This window comes from Sparus aurata, chromosome 3 (assembly GCF_900880675.1).
Source record: "Sparus aurata chromosome 3, fSpaAur1.1, whole genome shotgun sequence".
Classification (NCBI taxonomy): Eukaryota; Metazoa; Chordata; class Actinopteri; order Spariformes; family Sparidae; genus Sparus; species Sparus aurata.
Genome location: NC_044189.1, coordinates 5,871,949 through 5,891,835, shown reverse-complemented (window position 1 = coordinate 5,891,835; position 19,887 = coordinate 5,871,949). Strand labels below are relative to the sequence as shown.

The window sequence follows — 19,887 nt, the reverse complement described above, 5'->3', positions numbered from 1 at the left end:
CACAAGAAGATGGAGGCGGGGTTACTGTCGCTCAACCAATCACAGCAGCTTGTCCGAAGCGCCCACCAAAACAGTTCGATTTCAAATTCAAACGACCGGAGGCGGCGGATTGGACTGAGCTGTGGTGAAATTCAACTTTACGCAAGGTAACTGTTTTTATACATTAAAGCTATTTAAGCTTTCCTTTCATCTCAAAGTTTAGATGGGACGATACTTGCTTGGAAACGATTCAATAACAGTTGGTCTGGTGTTTTAACGTAGCTTTTTAGCTTTAATGTTCGGGCTAACCGACGGGAGGTATGTGAACAGCTAGCGTTAGCAATAACAAGAACGTCGGTTAACCAGTAACGTTAAGTAGGTTTTACGTAGTTTACGTTGACATAGTCGAAGCCGATTAACATTTAACCCCCCCGACATTGTACTTCTTTTGTTAGAACCGATATAGAGTAACTAGATGTGGTTTTGTGAAATTGATAACTCGCTCTTGTAACGTCATCATCCAGTCTAGTTATGTTATTGATTTAGCTCTGAAGCTAATGTTAGCTGTCGGGAGTCCTCATCCTCTCACCAAAATGTCAAACTTTATTTCTGATTATTGGCATTCAAAGAAACTCTATGATTTTACTGCATGCTGTGTGTTATAACGTTACAATGAATCGTGCTCAAGGCCAGTCTAAGCCTCTCATTTATTTACTTATCGATGAGTCACAGAGCTAAGCATTTATAATTCCCTAAAAGAAATACTACGTACAAAACCAGAAGCCACTCTTGTTTCTTAATCCAAACAAAGATGGTACCCAAGAATGACATATGTCTTTGGTTTTGTTTTATAGCTTAACTTAAGTTTTTATTGAAATATTACCAGCCATATCTGTCTGTATCGATGTTACTTTCCATTTTTTTCTAATTTCCATGCCAATTATGGGTGAACATATGGCTAAAATAATCTCACTGCTGCAACTTGAGGAACAGGTTATAATTTTCCAGCAAAATTTTTAACATCCAAAGAGTAAGACGATTCTCTGGATTTTGGAAATGTGTTCAGAATGGGAGCATGTGTTGTGACCTATTAAGAAAACATGGCTGGGACTTACAGTATATCTCAGAGAAACGGATACTTATATTTTACAACTCAAATGGTAATACAAGATGGGGACAAACGAAGGCTTACTATGCCCCTTGTTGATATTAGAATGACCAATATGTGTAAATGCTTAAGATTTTCTGTATGTTTGACTGTCATTTGCTGTAACCTCCAGCAGAATATGTCCCGCTTGCCAGTCATGTCAAGCAAAAGGGTCCTTACGAGCAGTAGCAGCAGCTCAGAGAACGCCCAAGAGTTTGCGCCTGCTCAGGTTTGTACAACAAAATCACCTACTTCTTTCATTCGATTGGCATTACCTATTATAATCTGTGTAGAGAAAAAGTAGATTATTATTATAGCTCAAAATGTTGAATCATTGCTCTTGCTTCTTGCAGAAGAGGATTCGTAAGGACCCAGACCCTGTCAAACCACATGCAGCAGCTACTATCATTGGTGGCAAACGGCCTGCTGTTGCACCATCCAGAGCACCTTTTTGTAAGTTATTTGCAAAAACCTGAGTTTAGAATCACTGTTTTTCATCAGTGTAGGACAATGCAGAGACCTTTTCATATAGACATTTGTGTATAATAAAAACAGATGTTGTATCATTTACCATATTTTTAACATGTCAGGCTGCAACAAGATTGTGTATGAAATATTGTAATATATTATTCTTGTCTCATTTTGTCCCTCACACAGCTAAGCCAGCCAGAGGTATGGGAGCTGCCACTGTGGCTGTGGGTCCTTCCAGAGGTAAGATGAGCAGCCTGCTGGGTTGATAGGAGAGAGCGCATACACTGGGAATGCTTATTTTAATGTAGGATTAAAGTGATTGTTTGCCTTCTTCCAGATTCTCAGTCTGGAAGAAGGCATGAGGGCTGAGATATCATCAGAATAAAAGAGAAATGCAGTTATTATATTTTTTTCTATAAATGTTTAATTTCAACCGTTATGTTTTCATGCTTAGGAAAATGCCTGAATCAAATTGTGCTCCTTGAAAAATGCCTAAATTATGCACAAACTATTTTAATCAATATAATATAATCTAGTGTTGTATGGGTGATGTTGACAATGAATTTTCATGCATTACTCTTTCATGTTTCATCAGGTGTCCTGAAACAATCTGTCGCTTCAACTGCAGCAAAGGGAGGGAACATCAGACAATCTGTTGCACCCGCTGCCACAAAAGCCGGTGAGAAATTCAACTTGCACCTTGTTCTTTAGTTAATTATATTCAATCAAGAAAATGAATCTTTGGTGCTAAGTTAGTGGCTATCAACCTTTTTACAAACGATAACCATGATTTGGAGATTAAGTGCAGTGCCAGTAGCTTCTATGAAATGTTAAAAACTGTGGAATTCGTTGTTTCGTGTTTTTCCAACATGGATAAGGTGCACGGGGTAAGAAGTTTAATTGTTGCAGCAATATATTAGCATATAGCTTGAGGTGGTCTCTGACTACCTGATCTTATTTCATGCCTCTGCACTGACTTTCCTTGTAGCAGCACTTTTTTTAACGCATGAAATTAAATTCTCTCTGCCAGCCACTGTTTCAGGTTGGTGTTTTATTTGTCTGCCACTCAGACGTGGTACCTGCCAAAATTTAAACTAGCACACACACTGTTCTATTCAAATGCTCCAGTGAGCTGTGACTGTGAGGTAACATGCACAGTACCAGGACCCAGAAACTGATGTAGCTAAATGGAATTCAGCCATCCTCAACTTTCTTTTTAACATCTGTGCTTTATTTATTACTGTGACGGTTAGAGATGTCTTCTGCCTAAAAGGAAAACTACGGTAGTCAAGAATCTTGATTTCTGTTATGCAGGTGGGGGTGGGACCACCAAGAGGCATGCATGGGACCTGAAGGGCAAGGTCAGCGACATGGAGGGTAAGGTCCGTAACTACCAGACGAAGTTCAAATCTGTCAACCAGGAGAATGAGGCTCTGAGAGACACGATGGTCCAGAGACAATCTAAAATGGTTGAGATGGAGAAAGAGCTCAAGAAGCAGAAGAGCCAGATCAGGTGCAAGAACCTCTTCATTTTTAAGATATTTTAAAATTAAGTATTTTACTGTTATCACATTGTAGTTTTACTAATTTGTCCTTTTATTTTCTGTGATTTTTAAGTGAGTATGAGGAGGAGCTGCAGGCCTTGTCAGGAGTCCGGGAAGAGCTGGAGAAAGTCTCTAGTGATAAGAGCACTCTTCAAAAGGAGCTGTCCAACTTGGAGGGCAAATACAAGGTTATGGAGACTCTGCGAGACAGCCAAGAGACAGAGCTGCAAACTCTCAAGGTATAAAGTCTGCTGCTGGACAGGAGCTATTTCTGTTTAGGTCGGCTGTGTATTATAATTACATAAATATACAATAGGCAAGTCTGGCCTGTCTAAAGTGCCACACCCTACGATTGGCCTTAGGCCATTTATTCCAGCAACCAACTTTGCATTAACCCTAACAACCAGGCAAGGACCTGTTCTCCTGAAATCCATCAATTAAGTTTTAATAATCTTAAAACTGAAAATGTAATTTTCAGATGTTCGAAAAGACAGTATTTTGATTTATTTGTGTCTTTGTTTCCACACCAGATGAAGTTGTCGGTGCAGGAGTCGACTCTGGCTCGGGTCCAGGGGACTCTGAGAGACACAGAGGAAGAGGTCCGCTCCCTCAAAGAGACTGTGGCCCAGCAGGAGGACGAGCTTCACGCTGGTGAGATGGAGCGCAGGCGGCTTCACAATACCATCCAGGAGCTCAAGGCAAGTTAGAGTGTCGGGTGACGTCGCCTTCAAAGGCTGATTTATGGTCTAGGTTACCTTGCTAGGGAAATGTTGGTTCTTTTCTCTTCTTTCTTTCTTTTTGATTACTTTTGTACCTTTGAAGAGATGTGAGTCGTTAACAACCAAAGAGAAGATTCTGTCCATTTTGCAACGGCTAAACTAACATGTCACTCTTGTCACACAGGGAAACATCCGGGTCTTTTGCAGAGTGCGCCCATTGGTGGATGGAGGCCTCAGCAAACACATCCAGCTCCCAGCCAGCGACGTCAAGACAATAACACTCGCCAAAACAGAGGAGGTGAGAATCCTGTCAGCATACCAGATTTATAAAAACCTGTTTTGATTGTGAAGACATCTGAGTTTCTATGGTGAATTTACTGTAAAAGTTACAGAATAAAACTAAATTCTGCCTCTTGATGCTTTTCAGTCTCACACAGGAAAAACTGCAGAGACTCAGAAGAATTACATCTTCAGTTTTGACCGGGTGTTTGGCCCCATGGCTTCACAACAGGAGGTAAACTATAAATGTTTCATAATATCTTTTATAAAAGAATCTTAAAGTATCATGAATAAATGCCACCTGTGATTTAAAATACATGGATATTTTGTGGCTGTGTACCACCAGACCAGAAAATAAATTTTGGATTCTGTCACTTTGTTTTCAGGTCTTTGAAGAGATTTCGCTGCTGGTGCAGTCAGCATTGGATGGCTACAATGTCTGCTGCTTTGCCTACGGCCAGACTGGAAGTGGAAAGACTTACACCATGGAGGGGGCTGAGTACGACCAGGCCAGAGGCGTCATTCCCAGAGCGGTGCAGCAAATCTTCAGAGCAGCAGAGAAACTGGCGACACAAGGATGGGAGGTTAGTGTGTAATGTCATGCTTGTGAATGCATACAAGGAACTGCAAACTACATGCAGTCTGTATGTTTCCCACATATTTGTCCTATTTGCACTCAGGGACTCTGTCATCCAGTAGAATGATGGACTTTTATTAAATGTTGGAACCATTTCTGTGTTCTTAGTTCACCTTCACAGCGAGCTTTGTTGAAATTTACAACGAGAGCCTGCGGGACCTCCTCTACACCGGGAAGGCCAGCAAGAGGCCAGAGCACGAGATCAGAAAGTCAACCAACAATGAGGTGACGATCACCAACCTCACCTACGAAAAGGTCTCCAACGAAGATCAGGTACGGCAGGAAGATATCTCAGTTGCTTATGTTTTGTAACGGTAAAACAACGCGGTTCATATTTTTTTTTAACCTGTTTAGTTAATGATCTATATGATCTGCTCCTCCTCTCAGGTTCTCGGCCTGATCGCGCTGGCCAATCAGAATCGCTCCACGGCCCAAACAGCCCAGAATGACCGCTCCTCTCGCTCCCATTCAGTCTTCCAGCTGGATATTGAGGGAGTGAATGTTGGCAGGGATGTCAAATGCAAGTGTGAGTATAAATCTCACTGATTATGGCATTGTCAGAAATTTGGTTTTCAAATTTGGTATTTGCTCTTAGTCCTGAGAGCGATGGACGAGCTTCTCGCTTACTGACTCCACATTAATGTTAGCTCTAGGACTTGGATACATTTGGTGTTATTTAACTGTAAACATAAGTTTTTGTGTCCTTGCTTGTTTGTGTGCATATAGCCACTCTGTGTCTGGTGGACTTGGCTGGCAGCGAGCGAATGCTGAAGAGTCAGTCTCAGGGTGAGCGCTTCAAAGAGATGACTGCCATCAACGGCTCCCTGTCCAACCTGGGCATCGTCATCAGCGCGCTGGCCAACAAGGTCTGTAAACAGGAGCCTGGCTGAAAACAACAGTGCCGAGTTCAGCTTCTGAGTCTGTGAAGCGTTAGATATGTGCTTTATTTACACTGACAAAATGCTAAACATCTCGCTATTGTTCATTTTTCAGTATTCAATGTGTTTTGTTTGTGCACCAGGAGAGCTACGTACCATACAGGAACTCCAAGCTGACATATCTTCTGCAGAGCTGCTTGGGGGGAAACAGCAAAACGTGAGTTTGTCACATCAGAATAGCTTCAGGATGTCAGTGGTCTACTCTAACAGATGCTGTGTTGTCACATCAGCTCAAGAGAGTAAACTGCCCTTTTCAGCCTCCATATTGTAGCTTGTTACATAGATCAGGGAAGACAAATAATGACTTAACATCTTTTCGCTGGTTTAAATTCTCACCCAGAGAAACATCAAGGAAATTAGTCATATTGTTGTTTTTTCAATGTATCTAAATATATGTTAATTGAATTTCTGTTTTCTCGTCACAGCCTGATGTTTGTGAACATCGCCCCGGAGTCGGACAGCTTTGGGGAAACACTCAACTCTTTGAGGTTTGCCAGCAAGGTCAGTGGCATCAGTGGTTGTTCAGTGACTTTTTCTTGACAAGACAGCTGCTAAGATGACATTCGTCCTGGAGATTAAGTGGACTTCAATATAAAGTTAAATGAACTTGTATTTGAGAAATGGGCTGAGAAAATTTCCCAGCAACAGTAGTTCCTGGGTGAATTGTGACTTTGATTTTTAAATCCTAATAAATAAATAACATGAACTCAAAATGTCAGGAAAATTAACATTCTTATACCTACTTCCTTTTATTAATCAGAAAATAAAACCACATAGACTACCTTCATTCACATTTCTCACTTTTACCAAAGACAAACATGTTTATTTCTCAAAAAACTCCCCGGACTATGAGTCACCAAACCAAGGTGACTGGAAGCCTATGACGTCTCTGAAGTCAAAGCAGGCAAAAGGCAGCTCATAGGGCCACTAGCTGCATGGATAAGTAGCTACAGCCATGGATGGCTACAACAGAGTAAACAAGACTGGAGAGCAGCAGCTGGAAGTGACTGTTTGTTTCAAGTGACCTTCAACAATCAGCCAATTCTGACCAACCTTTAAAATCTGTAGCTCCTGAAAAATACATTTTCAACATGTAATGTTTTGTTTCTTCTCTTTACAGGTGAACGACTGTGTCATTGGAACCGCAAGCGCCAACAGGAAGTAGAGCAAAGTGCGTTTAAAAACTCGGTTATAACAGTTTTTACCATTATGGTCACAACATGAAATGTTCAGTGTGATCGTTTCCATCCCTGCGACTTACACATTGTGCTATTGTAAGAACCAAAAACTAAAATCTTTTTGTATATTCTCAGGGCCTTGATTAGTGATCACTAATGCAGCCTTTTCAACATTTTGATGCTTCTATGTAAATCAAGTGGATGTGTACATATGCATATTTCTAGTCAGTTTTTTGTAGTTGTTTTTTTTTAACACAAACAGCCCTCGAGGGTTCTTAACTAGTGATAGTATTTGAGACATTTAAGCTCATATTTTAATAAAAGAAATCCATATTATTCAATTCTTTTTCCCACTTCAGTTTAAGCATGTTTCATGAGCATAAGCATAATTGCAAATAAATGTGGTGTAATTAAACTGATACTATCATCTTTGTTTTCCTTGATTTATGGTGGTAGAAGGTCATTGTTCTCTTATTTTTCCATCTGTACTCTCTCACTACATGGTGTGATAATAAAGACAGTCAGTAGATGGGCTACCTGCTGTATATTTCCTGTGTTGTGTTTATTTTAAACAAATGATCTCTAATACTTTCATAAACAGAATGCACCTTATCTTTGTTTTGCAATCCAGGCAAATGAGTTGAGCGTCATTCGACCATATGGAGATCGACTTTCAGATATTTGTTCATGAAGTCAAGTTTATTTTAGTTTTAATTTTGAGTCTAATTTGCCACAGCTGATGAGCTTTGTTACATTAAGGCTAAAAGAGTGTGATTATATCGACTGGTATACTTTACTTTATATAATATCTTATACATTTATATTAAAATGACAAAGGATTGATGTTAATTGTTTAACCAGAATGAAAGTCATATTTATCAGTGATTGCTTGGATCTTACACTGGACATGATCATAATCATCTTTTTTTTATTTCATTCTAGATTAATTTTTCTGTATATTTCGTCTGTATTATTTTCAACATATAGTGAATCTCAATTCTGTGTGATGATTTGGGATAAAGACACAGATTGTGCTGCTGTCTGTCATATTAAATCCTTTGTACATGCAGTTTCATCATTATGGGATTCATTAAATCAATATGCTTTTTTTTATATAACCATCACTAATATTAGAAACATGCGCGCTGTGTTTAAATATGCAAATTTTATTATTTAATTTATTTTTTGTCGGCCAAAGTCTGGCTCGTCTGTCTGGAATCGTTTTAAAGGCGACGCGTCGCTGTCTGCTGCTGCAGAAGAGCTCAGATGGGCAGAAGAACATTTTCAAAAGATGTCCCTGAAACTTCCGGGCCTGGACGAACCGGCGGGACTCACCGCCGTCAGCTCGGACGGACACTGCACCTTTGAAGGCTGCACTGTCTACTGAAACGGTGAGTTTAATGTCCGCAGCGGGCTCGGCTGTCTGTAGCCAGCCGCCGGAGCTAGCTAGCATCAGGCTAACGTCACATCTGTAAGTGTCTGTCTGCTGTCTGAGGGGACAGACAGACAGACAGACATGTCCTTAGCCGTGCAGGCGTCATGTGCAACACACAGCTTTGCCCTCTTGTAGCATGTCAAACTAAAAAAAAAAGTGTGTTTGTAATCCAGCTGTTGATTTTACCTCATGCACTAATAACAGCAATAAAGTGCTCTGCTCGTCAGTGTGATGAAGACATGAAAATATAACATGATGTGCGCTTTTTGTGCAGAAGTACACTGTTGATCTGAGCTTTTTCATAACTGTCTGCATGTTGTTAAAGTGTAATCACATCAGATCTGCCTCGGTGCCGGTCTGCCTGGTTTAACCCACATGATGCATGACACACAGTGGATATTAAATGCACATATCTAAACACCAAATATAGAGAATGTGCATCTTGTTGTCACTGCATCCAAACAGGGAGACGTGCAGCAGGAGGCGGCTGCAGGAGGACAGACTGAGAGACAACACAGAGTTTAAACACACACTTAAAGGGTGACACCGCCTATTTCACACATTAAAGTGGGTGTACAGGTCTTGATGAGTACTGCTGCATGTGTGAAAATAGTATTATAAAGCCTTTTGTGGCTCCAGAGGAAGCTGTGTGTAATCTGATAGATTCCTCTAGTGATGTCACTCAGTGGCTCAGTTGCATTGTGGGAAATGCGGGCATCTGGTCAAGCCTTGTCTTCATTATCAACAGTTTGACAACAATTGATCAAAACATTTCTTTTTTTTTTCCCTTTTTAAAACCTACATTACCCACAATGCAACTGAGGCACTGAGTGACATCATTTGAGGTGATTTATTAGATCACATACACCCTCCTGTGTCTGTCTGTGTTTTTGTGATTGAAGTTGTGTACAATAAAGTTTTGGAGAGTAAACTCAGCTTCCTCTGGAGACACAAAAAGCTTTAAGCTACTTTTTCACACACAAACTTTCAGTGTGTAAAATTGGTGGAGTTGCCCTTTAAGGTCTCGCTCTTCACTGCTGCAAGTTAAGAACATGTTGTTTAACAGTGTATTATGGGTAAATTAGAAATCTTTTATATGTAACAACATGGCCACACAAGTCAACTGTTTCCTTGGTTTTCTCTTCATTTATCCCACAAATACAGAATGTGATAAATGAACTGCATTGTAAAAACATCTCAAAGTCATACTTGGGTGAAAGTAAAGATATTGTCTTGTATTTTATTAAAAATACAAGTAAAATCAAGTTATACATATATTTACCTGCATTTAAATACTTTTATACTACTGGTCCACCGGTCCACATCACCAATTATCAGCATTTCTTTAAATAGTGGAATCAGTATTTTGTTTTCCTCCGACTGATGAATGGATATAATTTAAAACGTAAATAGAAAACTCTCTGATTTCCCTCCTCCTAGTGTTTCCCAGTTATATTATGTAGTTTCTGGGCTCTCTTCTTCAAAGGTGTTGGCGTGTAGTATGTTGATAAAAGAATTCTGCGGAGGCAAGGCTGGGTGGAACGATAGAGCAATTTTTATTGAAACAGATCTCAAGCCTGCGTCCGAACAGAGTGTGGCCGCATGTCTGGTGCTCTCAAATCTATGGCAAAGTAATGCCAAACGCGTCGCCCTCTGCCTCTCAGAAGTCCTATCGAGCCTTCGATCTTAGGAAATCTACCAATAACCACCCACCTTTCTCTGGTGTGGGGTCTTTTCAGAGTCTATTTTCCATACCTGCCTACTTCTCCTAATTGGTCGCTTTGGTGGATAAAGGTTCATCTATCCAATGGGAGAAAAGAAGGATGGGTCAGCTTCACACCCCCTATGAAGTAACTCTTATGTGTGTTACTTAACTTTGCTGATGTCAGCTAAAGTGGACAGGATGGTCTCTCTATACTTAGATGAGAATGTATACGCTGAGTCAGGTCAAAACCTCTGGTGTGGGCTCCTTCCTGTAGCTTATCTCTGATGCCCACCTCAGAGCTGATCAAGACTCCTGGTCACGGGGATCCTTGCACTGTCGCATTCCCACAGTTGTCTATAGAGGAGCATCTGGTCCTGTCCCATCCTGTCTTCTCACTATTCACTATTGTCTTAGAGCTCAGGGTGTGTAAGAAACACACAGACACTCAATTACTATCAGCAGCTGAAGCAAAGACAGAGTTATCAACGTGGCTGCTGCTTAAAAAACAAGTATTGGTCAGGTAATTTCGTCTCTGTAATATCATTTTAAACTAAATATCTTTGGTTGGACGGATAAAACAAAATACTTGAAAATGTTGCCTTCAACTCTGGAAAACTGAGTTCAACTTTTTTATCTATTTTGTAACATTTTAGGGAAAACAAAAACTGACCTTTATTAGCATTAATTAAGGTAGACTTCACTGGAAGACTGTTTTAGATTGCACTAATTTTTGCTATGTTTGCTTATTCAGATGAGTTTGGGAACTAAAAATTTATCTAACTGTAGTTTTAGACTTCTAAAATACCTTTAATTGATAAGTTAGCCCGCACTTTCAGTAAAAAGATTTCTGAATGATTTCCACAATAGCATTCATGTTAAATGTTTTCTCCACACCTTATCAGATATGATTATGTGTTATATTTTAATATCAGAACAGAGTCTTCTGAAATCTCACATTGAACCCGATGTGGCTCAGATAGCAGAATGTACCTGTGAAGTGATGAAAGTGTTTCTATCCCCCAGATGCAGTCGCTGCCCATGGAGGTGGGCAGCAGCAGCAGTTCAGCCCCCAGCGACACATCTGGCTCTGTGGTGCAGGTGTGCTTCCCCAGCGCTCAGGCCTCGGTGCTGGACAGTCTTAATCAGCAGAGAGAAGACGGCCGGCTCTGTGACCTCTCCATCCACGTCCAGGGACATGTGTTCAAAGCCCACCGCTGCGTCCTGGCCGCCTCCTCGCCCTACTTCCACGACCAGGTGTGCTGTCATGTCTCTGTCAGGGAACCGCCTTCAAAGCATTAAAGCTACATGGAGATTATTCATGTATCACACCTTGTTCAGAGGTGTGCTGTAGGTTCATTGTCCACCGTGATAGTTGTGTATAATAAAATAAGAGATGGTGGAGGGGGAGGAGCAGGACAATTCATTGATAACTTGATCATTTTTTTATTGTGATGAATCGTTCCCAGGTACTACTGAAGAACATGTCCACAGTCTCCATCCCGGCAGTGATGGACCCGCTGGCGTTTGAGAGCGTGCTGAGCTGCGCCTACACCGGTCGGCTCCAGATGCTGCGCGATGACATCGTTAACTACCTCACGGTGGGCAGCGTCCTGCAGATGTGGCACATCGTGGACAAATGCACAGAGCTGCTGAAGGAGGGCCGGGCGGGAGGAGGGAGCAGTGGAGGAGGAGGAGGAGGCGTCGTGCAGGACGTAGCCAGTGTCGGAGGAGGTGGAGGGTCGGCTAACCTTGGGTGTAGCAGCAGCAATGGGGATGGCAGTGCCGGTGGTGGTAATGGAGCTGGTAGTGATGGTGGTGTTAGTCAAGCCCACGTCATCGAGTCCAACGAGCCCCAACGTGCCTCTCAGCCTCCCAGCCGGCCGTCAGTGAGCGAGAGCCAGTCTCCCAGCAGCACCAACTACTTCAGCCCTAGAGACGGGAGCAGCTTTGGGGGAGGCGGTGCGGCCACAGCTGGGGCTTCTGTGGACGGAGGCGGGGCAAGCAACACCCCCAGCTACTGCACCCCATCCGGAGGAGAGGAGAACTTCCTTAATGAGGAAGAGGAGGAGGAAGTAGAGGAGGAAGAGGAGGAGGTGTTGTACCACCAGAGGAAGAGAGGAAGAGGAGGGGGCAGCGGGAGGAGGAAGAAAATGAGCTCCGTGTCGGAGCAGGAAGTCGGGGTCAGCGACAGCTTTGGCGTGTCGTCCTATCAGGTGAACACTGATGCACCTTTAAAAATATAATATGTAATCACTCAAATTACACACTTGAGTCCTTGAACATGATTAAACATGTCGTGAATCAAACTCTAAAACGTCACCACTTGTTTATTGTTCTGAGGAGATCCATTTTAAAAAGGAATATAGTGTCTTTATCCTCAACATCAGAATGTAGTATTGGTATTTGTATCTATATCCATGGTTATCAAGCTGCTTTTCCTTCATCCCCAAAACTGATCACTGACACTGACAGAAACAACCAGTTATCCCTCATTGACTATTATAACATGAAGTATCTCAATTGAAAGGATGGCGATGACTCAGCACTGACACCGCAGAAGCGTCCCACCTACAGCCAGCCCAGCATCATGCCTCGGAAACAGTGGGTGGTCGTGAAAACCGAACGCATGGAGGACGACGACCTCATCGTAGTGTCCGGGGAGGAGGGAGGAGAAGACGAGGAGGACGAGGATGAGAGGGAGATGGAGCTGGCCAGAGAGAGGGAGAGGAGCGACTTCAACATCTCCAACGTAAGGAGCCTCTCGGCAGAGCTGGCAAGCAGAGCTGAGAACGACATGGACTCACAGGTGAGCTCGGACTCACTTTAAAGGAAATTAAAATTAATTTATAGGAAAAGTAACATGTTTATAACTCGATTAACAGAGCTTTGTTAACAGTGATTCTTAGATAATACAACATCTAAACATAAACCGTCCCTGTCTGTCTCCAGGTGGATTACTGCCAGTCTTCTGAAGACTACCTCAAGTTTGAAGGCAGTTTAATGGACCAGACTTTAGCTCAGCACCTTCACGACAGCGCAGCAGGTCAGAGCCAGAGCGCTAACCGCGTCGTTTCAGCGCTGCTGGGGCAGGTTCAGTCTGCAGCCTCGGCCCGGGCCCAGCTCTTCCCCCTGGACATGCAGGGGAACCAGATCCTCCTCTACAGCCAGGCCTCCGGACTCTCTCTGGACGCTGGTGCCCCTCCCCTGGGAATGGCGGGAGGCATGATCGGAGGAGCCTCGTTCAAAGGTCCCGGTCTGGAGCACAGTGCGGTCCACCTGTCGGTGCAGGGCGGGTTGGGAGTGGATGGCATGGACGGTGGGGGGATCGGAGGTGGGAGTGGTGGCAGTAACAGCAGCGCGGGGGGTTCGGGGAAAGTGTTCATGTGCCACTGTGGTAAGACCTTCACCCACAAGAGCATGAGGGACCGCCACATCAACATGCACCTGGACCTGAGGCCCTTCCACTGCCCCGTCTGTGCGAAGAAGTTCAAGATGAAACATCACCTCACAGAGCACATGAAGACGCACACGGGCCTCAAGCCGTACGACTGCCTCGGCTGCGGCAAGAAGTTCATGTGGCGCGACAGCTTCATGAGGCACCGCTCGCACTGCGAGAGGCGCAGCGGGATGGGAGAGAGCGGCGAGGGCGGGAGTAGTGGTGAGGGAGGGAGAAGGGGAGGAGGTGAGGACGGCCCAGATTTGATTTCCTCCCCTCACCTCCTCCTGTCCGCAGGTGAGGGAGGACAGGGCGGTATTCTGGGAGGAGGAGGAGTTAGAGGAGGAGTCTCAGTTTCTTCTCCACATCTTTCCGGCTCTGTCCTGTCGCCGCAGCACACGACAGGAAGTAGCAGCAGCAACAACAACAACAACAATGCTGCTCTGAGCAACAACATGGCCGCCATCTCTCAGAGTCAGGGTCAGGGATCGGGGATGTTTGGCGGTCTCGGTCTCGGTCGAAGTGTGTGCGATGAAGACGTGTGCGAAGTCGGTGCCAATGATAGTAGCGTGACTTAAACCAAAATCGCGTGTCATGTCCAACGGGCGCCTCCGTCTCAGCAAACTGTCGCGCTTCTCGTTCCTGCCTGCTGTTTTTACAAAAAGGTAACTTGGAAGAAGCGCAGTGCTCTTCTGAAACACCTTCAACTGCCAACACTCAGCTTTTCTAGCAGGGAACGGCGTTCTTCGTCAAGAGCGGGGGAACAAGGCGAGGCTCCCGTTGGACACACGACCTGAAGAACCTGTAAGTGTTTATAGAAAAACGGAAACTTTGAGATTCCAGTCGACTGTCGTGCCGTGAAGTTTCTGAAATAGACTTGTGGTCGTGCTGATGCCATCTTAAATTATCCTCGATTCTCGCGCCGCAAAAGACTTGCGGAAAACTTGCCTCCGAAAAAGTGGCCTCATTAAAAATGGACCTTGTGTCTCAGTGAGTAAGCTATTTGTTTTAAATATGTTACTAAAGTTTATTTTTTGGGGGGGGGGTTTGTGGAAGAACGCTGTGCGTGTGGAGAGGAAACCAAAAATGAGAAGACAGTGCTTCACTAACTGTTACCTTCTGTGGCAACATTATAGTATCAGTAGAGTAGAAAAATGACTGTTCTTAAATTGCTGTGATTTTCTGCAGTATTGTATAGTAATGTATCTACATCCTATGAGTTAACATTTTTAAATTAACACAAATCTGCAGGATAAAAACGAGTTGAAGCTGCAGATTTGTGTTTTTCCCCCCTTTACAGCAGCAGTGGTACATTTTTCTTCAGTGTCTCCATGTAACAGACTAACCGTCAGCACTGCCGTGTGTTTTTTAGACGATACTTCAGTGCTGCTTTGCTTTGAGTTCAGTAAAACGTTCAAGACTTTAACCTCATCACAAGGGAGCTAGTGCACAGGGACGGATATTTACCAGACAGGAGCAGTTTTGTCTTTTGTGCAGCCAGTTGCTCCAAACTCACTCTGATTAATTTTTAGGTAACGTCTGGTTGTTGAATTAGCGAATGTCTCTGTTCCGAGATGGTCCTGCTCTACGTAAACACAAACACTACCTGTACCCGATGAGGCAGTAGAAGCCCCCCGTTGCTCTAAAATCTCGCTGCTGTAACCTGCTTTCACTTTCTCGTTGTTCACAGAGTTCTCGTGCTTTGAGGAGTATGTTATCACTGTAAATATATAGAACTATATCATCGTTTACTCATCAGACCTGGAACTAATACGAACTTGTGATACTGACGCGTTTGCTGCTGTCTGGTCGACATTGGAAGGAGTTAGTCAGGAGTAGAGAAAGTATTTCAAAGTGTTTAAAAAACAGACTCTGGTGATGAAGTCCAATCCAGTTGTTTACTCTCATGTGTTTATGACTTGACAGGATAAAAAGAAGTTTTTGACAGGATAATCTTTGCACGTTTTTCCTGGATCATGTCTTTAAGTTGCCCTCTGATTGGTTGCCTTCATTGGTTGGAAATGTTAGATTGTGGCATGAGGAGTGAGACCAGGTTAGGATTGGGGTAATGATATCAGTGTAAACCAATCAGAGTCTTGCTAAGAGGTCGGATCCATAATAATGTAGTGGTTCCCCCTCTTGTGGCCAACACGTGTATTACAACAACAAACTCTGACATACCAGGTGAAGACTGTTGGTTTACCTTCTGCTATCTGCGTGCACTGTTTTTAAAACCTACATCACTACACTAACAGACTGTTGACAAGGTTGATTATGACTCTTTCTGTTAGTTTTTGATCCATGGAGGTTTTAGATTTGTAAAACTTCCCTTAAGCTGAGAAAAGCAATTTCAAAATTTGTCATGTCATCTGAATTTAATGTCTATTGGCAGAGCAGGAACTCACAGTCGGGGTCATAGGAGGAAATCGCTGTGCATATTTAATGGGCCTCATAACCAGGAAGTAAACGCAGGAAGTAAACACAGGAAGTCAGAACACTTTTTGGGCGTTATTGTAGGCGAGTGATTCTCGTATCTAGTTCTTCTATATAAATCTTTAGACTGACCTGGTGGTAACGTCCGTCCTGAGTGACGCCCTCATTGTTCACTCAGTAAAACACAAACAAAGTCGCCTGATTGAAACGCAGGTGGGTCTGTTTACTTAGAACCTCACAGAAACGCAACCTCACGTTCTCTTCTGGGCCCTGCTGGGCTCAGAACACACCATTAGTTCTGTGCTGTTTCTCTACTGGGACCATACTGAACATGAACCGGTACAACTACTGATCAGAACACTAACAGGGGCGTTACACTGCAGATAATGCACGGTGTGAATTCTGTCTGCCTTTTTTTTTTATTCCATTAAAACATTGAGTTGTTTATTTTTGTAAACAAGCTTGTGGTCTTGAAATAGGTTCTGGTGCCTTATCAGCACGTTCATTCACTTATTCAGCATTAATCAGTTCTGTTTGTAATCTTTTTATTACAAAACATGTCGTAGTTACCTAAATGTGTATATATATATAAAAAAAACATTTTTGTGTTGAAAAGTAGATTTGTACCATGAAGTTTATCCTGAATTAGGCTAACAGTTTAATCACCATTATACAGTATATATAAACTATTTCATGACATTACCAGGTAACACTAACTAAAAAGAAATGTGGAAGATATGTTAATCATTGCCCGCCTTGTCTTTTTTTAATGTCAGTGGCCAAAGTACAAACATTGTAATACATTCCAGTTTATCTTTATATAGAACGCCTCAGACTCGTTAGTAGAAAGGAAATACTTTACCTCCACCTTGTTAATTATTACAAGCTGTTGAATCACCTCAAGGAGCTGCTAACTTACTCACGTTTAGCTGCAGCTTCTCCACAGGGAGGAGCTGTTTAATCTGCTGTGAGATCAGATCCACACACAGCCTCGACCGGTTCCACCTGAAGGAAACAACAAATTCATTATAGCAGTTTGATCAGATTACTTTTAACACTATGTTGTGTGTCTCAATCAGATGTAACCTAACTGTAAAAAAAATGAATTGTTTCAAAAGAGAAACTATGAAATCCAACAAACACGGTACAGAACATGGTTTTCTTTAAGTGTCATTATTTGTGATTAAAAAAATGAGTCAAGTCGCCTTTAAAGGAACAGTTCACTCAAAAAAGAAAAATTCAGTCATTATCTGCTCACCACTAAATTGATGGAAAGTCGAGGGAAGTTTAATAGTCCACAAAACATTTGTGGAGCGTTGTAGCATTCTCCGAAACAACTGAAGTAGATGGGGACTTGTTTTACAACGTTAAAATACATAAGACAGCGCCATACAGATCGTTCGGAGACTGCTTCTGGAAGCCCAAATTGATTTGAAAAGACTCTAGCTGCTAACCTTTAAATGTCAGCAGCATCCTGTCTGAGGTGCGTACAGAAGCGATCATGTGTCGAGACTTTAATGACATCCTTTCAAATCAATTTGGGATCTTCCAGTCTTGGATTATGCCAGACAAGCTTTTATTTTTTAAGGTATGAAGTCCTCAGCTACCTCATCTAATGTGGGCTACAGAACTTCAACCAACTTTCATGAGGGTGACTAGATAATCGTGAATTTTTGGGTGACCTGTTCCTTTAATGTGGTGTTTCTTTATTCAGTATTTTAAAGAGGTGTTGCCCCCCTGTGGCCACAGGTGGTACTGTGATTAAGAGATCAGGATGATGTGATGATAACCTTGTGTGTTTCTGGTGATATGTAGCTGTATGATTGTTTCACTCTTGTGTCTAACAAATCAAACTGTGTGGAAACATCCTGCAGTGTGTCGACGAGGCTGCAGCACAGCGCCGCTAATGGTGGAAGAAATATTACACACGACCTCATAAACTTGTTGCATGCCTTCAGAGATGTTTTAGATTTCCAGTCATGTGGAGAGAAAGAGATGCAGGGTCTGAACGTTTTTCCTTCTGTGAAGGCTGGGTGAGGATATTTTTATATGCAGGTTGGGAGCTCAGACGAAGTCAGAGGACTGTTGGTGTTGGTACGTGTTCAGAGATCTGTGACCTCCGGTGTTTCCTCTGTGACTCTGCTGCAGGTGTTTGTGGGTGATTTTAGTTTCACACTTTGTTCCTGTTTGTTTACTCCGCTGCTGAACAGACACAGAGAAAACACCGGGTGATTGTAAGAGGAGAATGTGTGAGAAATGTGAAATGGTGACCTAACTCTTATCTTAAAACGTGAACACGACTCTCTATAGGGTTTAAACAAGCGCATAGATAACTTAAACTGAGAGTGAATGTATGTGAACAAGATGAGCACGCTTATTTTTATGTTTTCATTCCTCAACAAACCAAACACATGCAGAGACGGGTGTGTGTTCAGAGAGGACGCAGTTGGAAACATGTGGATTCAGTAGTTTCTCCTAAAGTCAGTAACAGCCCCGATGTTCCAGTCTGTGAGACTACTTGTGTCAGATTCCCTGTTCCACGTTAACTGGACAAGATAAAACCTGGATTCAAGTACAAATGTGCACTGCAAGACTGAAGTATTTCAATTACAATCCCACAAGTAATCAATAAAACCTCAACATGTGGTCTGCAGTGTTAATTAGGGCTGCTCGGTATGGTTTTTATTTGTTGACATGTTGCTATTATTTCGATAGATATTACTGTTGCAACATGAAAATTAGCAGGAATTCAAATGTTTGCATCACAATTGGAATTTTTACTGAAAAATCATTTACATTTGTTGGGGTTAGTAAAAAATAAATATGTTTTCTTACATCTGGAGAACAAGATTTGTAAACAAGGACATTTCTGCAGCACTGCAGCACTTCATGAAGATGCTGTTTTGTTACAGAAATAATAAAACCACTAACTGATTTTACAGATTTTACCCTTTAAAAAAATTGCAGTTTTGATAATAATTCAAATGTCTGTGCAGCTTTAGTTTTTATGTAATGATAAGTTTAACTATAAAGCTTCAATGAAAGGCCTCGAAATTTAGTGTAGTGCCTTCACACTTTAAAATGTCTTAAATTGAGAAGTGTATCATCAGAATTCTTAAAGGGACAGTTCACCTATTAGCACACCTCGTCTGAAGTGAGTGAACAAGAGTGTAAATGACATATTTTCAAATCACTTTAGGCTCTCTGAGCTTCTGGAGACTTTGATTACAGTCCAGATTCACTTCAGTTGTTTTGGAGAATGCTGCAACGCTGTTTCACTGTGAAACTCCAGAAAATGTTTTGTGGACTACAAAACTTTCCTCGACTTTCCAAGTGAATGGAGGCAACTATCACTTCACTGCTTTTATGGCGTCCCCCTGAATCCCAGATTAAAACGATGGCTGTGGGTTTTATATTTGTGTCTCCAGCAGCTCTGCAGCCTCACCTGCTGCTGCACCGACACAAAACTGAAAAACAAACTACAACCACATGTTTTCTCTTGCACCACGTCGTATTTGAATAATGATCATCAGGAGAAGGTAAAGATGTGAAGGTAGAAGTGTCGAGAGCTTAATGTTGCTGCTGCAAACCAGACTGAGGTAGTTTAATTATTTTTGTACATTCCACAAGTGACACAACTTCTTACACGTCTTCTGATTGACCAGTTGATTGTTGAACAGAACATTTCATGTAACTCCTGAGTGGTACTAATAATGTAATAAACTACAGTACATCAATATTCACCTCTGCCCTGTATCAAAATAATGGATTAATAAATTATTTGGTGCGAATGATGTCCAACCTGTGTTTTTCTTCTTGTTCTTGCAGCTGAATGTTTGAGCTTCACTCTGTAGAATCATGAGCAGAGTTTGATTTCGAGAAATCATTCCTGAAAGTTTTGATTTTCTCTGTGCTCACTGAAAACCTGATTCTAAGAGTTTGGCCTACGAGCTTGATTTGTGACATCACAGATGCTATTGGAGCCA

The 19,887-nt window shown here is 42.3% G+C and overlaps 2 protein-coding genes across 4 annotated transcripts; both read left to right on the top strand.

Moving 5' to 3' along the window:
- The first annotated feature begins 33 nt into the window (after positions 1-33).
- On the top strand, positions 34-7,439 carry kifc1 (kinesin family member C1). 2 transcript variants are annotated; one of them, XM_030409588.1, is made up of 17 exons: positions 34-146; positions 1,260-1,355; positions 1,480-1,579; positions 1,784-1,837; positions 2,193-2,276; positions 2,912-3,110; positions 3,215-3,380; positions 3,672-3,839; positions 4,045-4,158; positions 4,288-4,374; positions 4,526-4,723; positions 4,885-5,049; positions 5,164-5,302; positions 5,503-5,642; positions 5,798-5,871; positions 6,140-6,215; positions 6,835-7,439. In XM_030409588.1, exons 2-17 carry the CDS (start codon positions 1,266-1,268, stop codon positions 6,877-6,879), a joined length of 1,899 nt encoding a protein of 632 aa, XP_030265448.1. In that variant the 5' UTR covers positions 34-146; positions 1,260-1,265; the 3' UTR covers positions 6,880-7,439. The 2 variants fall into 2 exon arrangements, with proteins under 2 accessions (XP_030265448.1, XP_030265454.1); XM_030409594.1 differs by having other exon boundaries at positions 46-146; positions 1,263-1,355.
- A 664-nt stretch (positions 7,440-8,103) lies between these two features.
- On the top strand, positions 8,104-19,702 carry zbtb22b (zinc finger and BTB domain containing 22b). Of its 2 annotated transcripts, none has more exons than XM_030412931.1 (5): positions 8,104-8,283; positions 11,062-11,286; positions 11,499-12,245; positions 12,560-12,838; positions 12,982-19,702. In XM_030412931.1, exons 2-5 carry the CDS (start codon positions 11,071-11,073, stop codon positions 14,044-14,046), a joined length of 2,307 nt encoding a protein of 768 aa, XP_030268791.1. In that variant the 5' UTR covers positions 8,104-8,283; positions 11,062-11,070; the 3' UTR covers positions 14,047-19,702. The 2 variants fall into 2 exon arrangements, with proteins under 2 accessions (XP_030268791.1, XP_030268790.1); XM_030412930.1 differs by having other exon boundaries at positions 11,056-11,286.
- Positions 19,703-19,887: the final 185 nt, after the last annotated feature.